A 9,194-nucleotide genomic window follows, 5' to 3' on the forward strand; every position below is an offset into this window, starting at 1 on the left:
CAGTATGCGGACGCAACCTACGTTGTGTGACTTGACACGGATCCCACCCTTGGTAGCTGGATTGCTCGCGTGTCCTGTGGAGCGTTGTATATGCAAATGGGGCATGTGTGTGCGTAACCTGTACTAATGTGTGGTTCAGCATGGAGTTGTTTGCCAAAAGAGAACTTCCCAAGGACCGAACCACCCTCCGGGTTTACAAATAAATAGCCGTCAAACCTTCTCCCCTTTTCCATCCCGCACCCTGCACCCGTTTCTTCTCCACACCCTCGAGAGTTGGCGGAATTGCCACGCGAGTCCTCCAAGTTTCTCCCGCCGCGATGGAACCGCCCGGTTCTGGAGCGGAACCGGTCGAGGACGACCACATCCAAGAAACGGCCCATGGGCGCTGCAAGTCCAACGCCTCCTCCAATGGGGCCCCGAGCGCTGCTGTGCCGCCACCTCCCCGCGCGACGCCCCTCCACCGCCGCGAGCAGGCCGGAGGCGGCGCCGATGGGTCCAGCTCCGCCGCGGCGCGGGTCGACCGGAAGGGCAAGGGGACGCTGCCGCCCAAGGCCATTCCTTCTCCTCCGAGCTCCGCGGGCAGCAGCAGCTCCTCCACCCCCTCCGTCAACTACGCCGCCGCATTCAGAGCCGGGGCCTTTGGAGGCAGGGAGTCGAGCACCGTGGCGGGCGGCAGCAAGGCGCGGGTGACGTGGAGCGACCCCGCGGCGACGGAGACGAGGGAGGTGCCCAACGCGGCGGCGCATCCGTTCGGCCCCAAGTTGGTGTCCACGCAGCGGCTGGTGAAAGAGCAGGCGGCGGTCGATAAGGAGAACAGGCGATGGGAACAGCAGGTGATGGCCTCTGCGACATGCTGTTGTTTTTCTTGGAGTTCTTGGAGTCTCTGGAGTGCGTTCTTGAGCGTTTCTTGGTTTCCTCGTGAGCAGTTCAACTCGCTGCGTGCGGAAGAGGCGATGCATAGGAAGGAGCAGGTATGGCATGAATCTGATCTTCTTGCTTGCTCGGAATGTCGAATTGTGATCTCTAAATCTGTGAAAATCTTGGGGTTGGGGATGATTTAGAATGTGGAATCTGGCAAATGTTGGGGACAGTTTGACGATTAGGCATTTCCTGATAATTACTCGAGTTCTTCTTGCGGTGTGTTGTCAGATTTAGAGGCAGGCAAGGATCTAATTCGAAACTGTTCAAAATTTAGATGTCCAGGCTTGTGCTAATTGATTATTCTACTGTATTTGGTATTATAGCACGATTTCACACTTTTGCTGCAAGTGAAAAATTTGTTACTCGAGTAGGCATTTCCTGAAAATGTTGGTAGTAGAAACGGAATCTCAGGAAAATGTTGGGGCCAGTTTGACGATTAGGCATTTCCTGATAATTACTCGAGTTCTTCTTGCGGTGCGTTATCACATTTAGAGGCAGGCAAGGATCTTGTTGTGATTATTCGAAGTTGTTCAAGATTTAGGTGTCCAGGCTTGTGCTAGTTGATTCTTCTATTTGGTATGATAGCATGTTTTGCACTTTTGCTGCAAGTCAATAATTTGTAGGTTCATGCCAGTGGAAAATATCTTGTGCTATTTCGGTCAGCCTTATTGCTTTTGGTTAAGAATAACAAGAATTTGAGTGAATGTTCCGTTTAGTGCAAGTCCAGAACATAAGTATGCATGTTTAACAGTCGCATTCAATCAAATTAACTGAACCTTTACTGCTCTTTCATCATTTTTGACAGTTCCATGAAATCAAATTTATTGGTCTATCTTTACCTCTTTAGCAATAATAATTAGAAAATTATGCTGGTGTTGTTAGCTTCTGGATATGTAACTGACAATCTCTCACCGTTGCTTCATGTTACACTAAATGATCAGTAGATTACCCTTGATTTTCTGCTGCATGTTTGAAATTTGTTCTTCATAACTGATGTTCTGCCCAAAAGGCAAAAACTGCATTGTGATATTGTTAAACTGTTAAATAGCATGCATAGTTCCCTTGTGCCAAAACTGTAAATCATAAAACTACAGTAGTTTTGTACGGTTGTATCTTTATATTAATTAGTAGTTGCTGGCGCACTATGACGTATTGTTTCTCAAGAGTAGAAACTTGGGATAAGAAAACAAAGAACTTTTATCTTATTTTTATATGTTTCTGTTTATGCCATGTATCTTTGTGTCACCATTTCTTTCCAATAATAATACTTTCTCCCACTGCTTAGAATGAAACAGACAAACAGATGCTTACATTCATGTTCTAACTTTAAGTTGTATTACGTAGTTACCAGCACTCCTGCCTGATAAATCTGTCCTTTTGTCGATCATTAGTATAGTAGCCATGATCAATAAAAATAATCTATTTGTTCTGAAATTCTCTCATGGTTTAGATTGACCCAGTAACCATAGTTTGCTCCTTTGATTGCAGTCTGTAAATCAGTCATACAAGCAGTGGCTCAATGATGAGGTTGCGGTAAAATGGTCTGATAATGATGATGATGTAAGTTCATACTCAAGCCACTTTAGGTTTATGATTTACATTTCGTATTTAGTTTCATCATATGAAATAGTTGTTTGTGTTCTAAAATAATCAAATAGACTGTAGTGTCAAAACTGTTTCTGGAGTGTAATTCGTAAATTTAGACATGCTGTTTCTGGAGTGTCAAAACATGTGATCTCCAACCCAATGATTATATTCTCGAATTCTCCTACTGTTTTCCATTGATACAATACTCATATATTGCTTCTTTGAATGCAGTTTGTTAATAAATCATATCAGCAGTGGTTTAATTCATGGTTGGCTTAAACATTAATGCAACTTACTAAGAACAATTCTTTTGATGAAAACCACTGCGCAGGGAGTCCCGTACCCTTTGCACGCTGAATTTTGTGGAGATTCTTACTCGTCACAAAGAAGGGAATGGACTGACGTAAGAATTGTGAGAAGACTGCGAGGGCTGCGTCTCCAAGAGAGGCTTGCTGCTCGCAATCATTTCAGAGCGCTGCGTGATAGCCAGCGAGCGGGCGGGCGCAAGCCTAGCACCCTATTCAGGCTTGCAATGGATAACCTAAGGGATGGGGAACTTGTAGAGGAGTGTACCAGGGATTGTGATACTCCAGAATATCTTACTTGTCCATTGTCGGGCGAGCTTATGATTGACCCGGTGACAATTGCCACGGGGAAGGTAATTCTCTTAGTGTGTGCTCGAAGTTTTAGCTGCATATAATTGTTTTTTAGTAGTGAACTAATGATGGGTATGTTTTAATTTGTTTTAGACATTTGACCGACAGCACCTCAAGGATTGGTTTGAGAAGAACGGGCATATCTGTCCTGTGAACGGCGAGCCTGTTTCAGGTGCCATTGTCCGGAACGAGCGTATCCGAGGGTACTTGCGCGAGTGGGAAGAATCCAAGATGGAGCAGATCACGAAGGTCTGAAAGAACATGAAGTAGTAGGAATGACAGTATAGTTCGTCATATTTCACGGCCTGTATATATATATGTCTTGTGTGCTTCCCGAATTACACCGCTGCTACTTTTTATCTTTTATATACTGGAAATATAAACAGATCATTACATTCTCTTGTGACCTAATTTCACAATCTTTAGTGCGTAAGATAAGATGATAGCTAATCCTACATGACATGCCAATTTGTTGACTGTACGAGGAAGTGATCAGCCAAGCGATTGGCGCCTCGGCGTGAGCGGTGCAAACGAGTAGTTGAACGCGCCGGAGACGACGGCCTCTGCTCGGTCGTCGAGCTCCTTCTCCAGGCGGCGCCACAGCCGCGCCACGGTGGCCTTGCGCGCCTCGTTGTCCTTCAGCTCGGGGTCGTAGTGCGCCCACATGATCCCGTCGAACTCCTCGAAGCGACGGTCCACGTCGCTGGCCTTGGCGTACATGTCCCTAAACTCCCTGAGGAAGACGGACTGGTGCTCCTCCTCGTCCTCGGACCCGTCCACCTCGGCCTCTGCGGTGCCGTCGTCCTCCTCCTCGTCCTCGGACCCGTTCACGTCGGCCTCTGCGGTGCCGTCGTCGTCCTCCTCCTCGTCCTCGGACCCGTCCACGTCGGCCTCTGCGGTGCCGTAGTCGTCGTCCTCCTCGTCCTCGGACCCGTCCACCTCGGCCTCTGCGGTGCCGTCCTCGTCGTCCTCGGGCTCCGATTCCCTGGCCCTCAGACTGGCCAGCACACTGCGCCGCAGCCTGTCGCTCTCGCCGTTGTTGTCGCGGAGGAGGGACCTGTGGATGTCGATGTCCTTCTTCATGTCCAGCTTGAGCTTCTGGATCTGGTGCGCCACGATGAGCCGCATCGAGAGGTCGTACTGCAAGCTGCGGATCAAGAGCTCGTCGTCCTCCTCCTCCTCCAGGTCCAGGGAGGCGTTGGCCGGCGACGACTGCAGCTCTTGGGTGCCGTCGCTCTTCATGTCTTCGGCTGACGATGTGGTGATTGCTAGAGCTGTCGCCTTGACGACTTCCCCAGTTTCCACGGCTGCCATTGATCGCTCAGGAGATCAACACGATCAAAACGGACAGGGATCAACTCCACCCTAACTAGGTAACTAGGTAGTCAAGCATTGGCATACATATATACTCCGTAGTTTCAACAAGGCAAGGGCCAGGCCGACTCGGCCGGCTGATCCTACGTGGTTGAGTCGGTGTCGGTCACGTACGGCACTGCGACTCATGAACGGGACATCGTTCTTGTCTTTTTTTTCTTCTTCTTTTTTTCTGACAGCACTTTGGTTCCTCCTCCTCACGGATTCACAGTTGCTTGACTTTTGGATCTTTAAATATTTCCTTTTGCCCTAGAGCTTGTAATAAGGGCATCTCCAACCGCGTTATTTAAATCGGACACACTAAACATCTACGGACGCGTCCAAACACGGATAGCAGAAGCCGGTCATCCAACTCTCTGCATCGAAGGTCTGCCGCTTAAAATTTTCCCTATGTCCGGATCACTCAAAAGAATTGTAGAAAAAAGCATAATTCAGCGATAAATAGCATGCAAACATTCGAGTGCAAAAATAGTTCAAATATAAATATTACATTCAAAATAACAGGATGTTCAACAAGTTGTAGGGTGTGAATTCTAGTTCATCTGCACACTGTGTCCCGTGAGCTTCATCCAACAACGCGTCAACAAGAATGCCCTACCTCTGTTGTTTGCTACAACGCAACCGTGCATCCGGGCTATACAATTAGGTGATCATCAACATGAATGACCTGCACTCCGTTGAGTGAATCAATAAATTGACCAACATGTAGAGCAACAAGAGAAAAAATTATGATCTTCACGATTGATTCGCCGGTGGCCATCCTCTTTCCACACATGCGATCGCACTGCAATACTTCATGCGGAGTTTGAGATGGTGTACTATAGGTGGACCAACGACTTCACATTGCGCTCATGGATTGTGAGCAAGTTATAGGGCGCAAAGTGCTTTTGCTCGTGAAACCAAGAATGCACAGTTTGCCAAAAATATTGTGCACCCTTGCTTTATGCCTACAAAGTCCACACTTCTGGCCAATGGCGGACCTAGGGTTTGAAAATTGGGTGTTCAATTTTTTTTTTCATGTAATATCTAAAAGGTTCATGTTATCATGTAGCTAGTAAGAACTTTTTCCCCAATAATAATGACAGTACCCTATAGAAAAAAAAAGAGAATACTATTTTCTACAAAATCACACAATATGTCATGGCTAGAAACGAGGCGTTGTTAAACTGTGAACTTTTTCGATATTCTGACCATTTTTTTGAGTTCACGAATATTTATATGAAATCATGAATACTTTTTAAAAAATTCGTGAACATTTTCTAAAATCAGCAACATTTTTTGAATTCATGAACATTTTTCACAAATTTGTGAACATTTTTCTAAACTGTGAACGCTTCTTAAAACTCATGAACATTTTTTGGATCTGCCAACAGTTTTTGAATTTTGGGAACAATTTTTTAATTTCACGAACATTTTTTTCTGAACAGTTTTTGAATGCGTGAACATTTTTTAACCAATGAAGTATTTTGAATTTTTTGGAAACAATTATTGAAATTCACAAACGTTTCTTCGTTTTTTTGTCACCTTTTTACGAAAATTCACATTATATGAATTAGGGAAATTCTAATTCATGAACATTTTCTGAATATAAGAACATTTCTAAAAATTGTGAACATTATTTGAATGTACGAACATTTTTTCAAATCATGAACATTTTCTTAATGTTTGATCATTTTATGCTTTCTCGAACAATTTTTCAACATGATCATTTTATGAATTCTTGAAAAAGAAGGAAAAAAAATAGGGGCGACCCGCCCCGCAGATGGGCCGGCCCAACAGGGAACGTGTGTGCGCGGGGGTGCGTGTTTCCGCTTCACCGTGCATATGGGTCGCCATATTGACTTCCCTTCATATAGACCCATGTCTAGATATGCATTATCTATGTCAGGCCCATGGGCACCTATGTTAAGTCTTCCTTATTATTCTTGTTTTTCTTTCGGACACAGACTTTTGGAACATGGTTCCACACACACACCTATTTTAAATAGTAAAATTAAAAAATGCTAGAAAATCAATCAGCTCTGAATCTTTTTTGTTACATACATGGTTGTGTTCTACTCACGTGCGAAGTTTCATAGAGAAATGACATTCATGGTGTTCTCGGCAAAAATCAAAAATAAATTCAATGGTGACAGTGTCCTGGATTAGGGGATGCTAACCTAGTCGGCCCGTACTCCTCCGGTTGGGCCGGTGGGCCCTCATTCTTCTCAAGATGGACTCTGGAAGCCACACGCTAGAGGTGAGATGAAGACTGCCGCTGCTGAAGACTTCTCCTGCCGCCTCCACACCAAGTTACCGACCTTGTAACCCTAGATGTCTTACCTAGCGTGTATATAAGCCAATCGGTTTAGCCCGTAAAGGGGACTTCAACACAATCGCATTCACCTAGCCCTAGAGTTAGTACACATCTAATGATCTCGAGGTAGATCAACTCTATACTTGATACATCTCCATCAATATAAACAAGAGTAGGACGTAGGTTTTACCTCCATCAAGAGGGCCCGAACCTGGGTAAACATTGTCTCCTTGTTCCTGTTACCATCTGTCCGAGATCCATAGCTCGGGACCCCTACCCCGAGGTTTGTCGGTTTTCACATCGACACTAGTGCTTTCATTGAGAGTCCCGTTGTGTGATCAGCAAAGGGTCGACGGGATCATCGGTTAACGACACCAATCTCCCGAGCTCAATCTCCATGCTCGGAACTTCTGCCATGGAAACACCTTTCCACCTTTACGAGCTAGAAGCGACCTATGACTCCTCTCCGACCCGTGTCGAACCCCCTCTCAAGTGCGATGGGCCGAGGTACTTTTTGGAAAGTGACTCGGACAGCGGCCGGCTAGACGCAGCTGATGAAACAAATCTTCAAATCAGTCTGGCCGATCCGACGGCCACAGGTATGTCACGGGATGAGGATGCTAGAGCTTCGAGCCCGCGATCCCTAGGGATCGAAATCACCCGCCCACCTCCCACATCGAATATCGCCCTGAGGACTCGGGCCCACCAGATGGCTGGGATCTGGCTTACGTGTAGCAACTCTTCGACAAATCAATAAGACAGTTCTAGGCCAGGTTCTTGTTAGTCAAAAACAATATACCGGAATACCAGGACTCAGATATCATAACAGCTATCTAACACGGATGCAAGGATAAAGGCGTTTCAAACGCCCTCGCCATCCGCTGTGTTCAAACACTCCCAGAATTGTCTAATCTGGTGTCCAAATTCTGCCCAATCGAAGATGCTTGGCTGGCCAGGAAAAACACATATTCGATCTGCGAATACAATTCAAAATGCGACCTGTACGCGAAACATACCGGCCGAGCAAGCTCAGAAGAAGAAGAAAACTTCTGGTCACCCCGGGACAACCCTTGATGGCCTCCTAGACAAGTCATGCTCGATACACGCTATTCTACTCAATTCCTACCCAACTCACAGCCTTCAAAACTGTTGGGTGGTAAGGCAGGTGGCTAAAGGCAGACCCAGCCTCCTGGCAGGTACCCTGTTCACGCAAAAGAGTCCTCGAGCGAGGACGGAGTCATGATGATCTACAGGACTTTCACATCCAACAACCAACACGAACGGGTCGTGTCGGAAGTCAATTCTATCTGGCAGGTGCTAACTCGGGGCACGTGGATAGACACACCGATCACTTTTGATCATAAAGATTAGCCGAGGTCGACCCCAAACAGGTGCCCCACCGCACTGGTCCTTGACGCAATTTTGGGCAGCTGCTGTCTTCGGAAGGTACTCATGGACGGAGGCAGTAGCTTAAATCTAATATACGTAGGCACTCTGGACAGAATGCAAATTGATAAATTGCGCATAGAACAGAGTAGCACCACCCTCAAAGGTATCGTACCTGGGAGAAAAGCACGTTGGACCAGGAAATAACCTTGGACGTGGTCTTCGGTACCCCGGATAATTACTGATCCAAAGAAGTTACGTTCGACATTGCTCCTTTTAAGAGTGGGTACCATGCCCTTCTGGGACGAGACCCCTTCTCCAAGTTCCAAGAAATACCGCATTACGGCTACATGAAGCTTAAAATTTCGGACCCACATGGGACCATTACTATCTTGAGTGACCTCGACAAAGCACTCAAAGCCAAGAATAAAATAGCACCACTCGCCCTCGAATCCTTGTTCGAAGCCCTCGCGGCTGAGGAACTAACCACACTACAAGCCGAAGTCGATCGAGATGATGTCGTCCTTGACAAACGGCCGAAGTCTACTTCATTCAAGTCGATTAATGAAATAGTTAAATTCCAAGTACGCCCCCACGGACCCAGCTAAAACGGTGTCCATAGGGGCAAACCTTGATCCAGAGATTGACAAGGTGCTACGCAATTTCCTTAAGGAAAATTGGGATATATTCGCCTGGCACCCTTCAGACATGCCAGGGATACCCTGCAGGCTCGCGAAACACAACCTAAATATATTGAAGGGCTACAAGCCCGTCAAACAAGCACTTTGGCATTTCTCTGAACCCAAGCGTCAAACAATGTGCGAGGAACTGGCCAAACTACTGGAAGGCGGGTTCATCCAAGACATAAAACACCCTGAATGGCTCCCCAATTTGGTCATGGTGCCAAAGAAGGACAGAACCTGACGCTTATGCATCAATTTGAAAGACCTCAATAATGCATGCCCCAAGGACCC

General features: G+C 46.4%; 1 protein-coding gene across 1 annotated transcript; it reads left to right on the top strand.

The window, feature by feature from the left end:
• Positions 1-317: 317 nt before the first annotated feature.
• LOC123115218 (uncharacterized) lies at positions 318-3,562 on the top strand. The gene is made up of 5 exons (XM_044536443.1): positions 318-833; positions 927-971; positions 2,410-2,481; positions 2,840-3,166; positions 3,258-3,562. Exons 1-5 carry the CDS (start codon positions 318-320, stop codon positions 3,417-3,419), a joined length of 1,122 nt encoding a protein of 373 aa, XP_044392378.1. The 3' UTR covers positions 3,420-3,562.
• The last annotated feature ends 5,632 nt before the right edge of the window (positions 3,563-9,194 follow it).

The sequence above is a fragment of the Triticum aestivum genome, chromosome 5B (genome assembly GCF_018294505.1).
Source record: "Triticum aestivum cultivar Chinese Spring chromosome 5B, IWGSC CS RefSeq v2.1, whole genome shotgun sequence".
Classification (NCBI taxonomy): Eukaryota; Viridiplantae; Streptophyta; class Magnoliopsida; order Poales; family Poaceae; genus Triticum; species Triticum aestivum.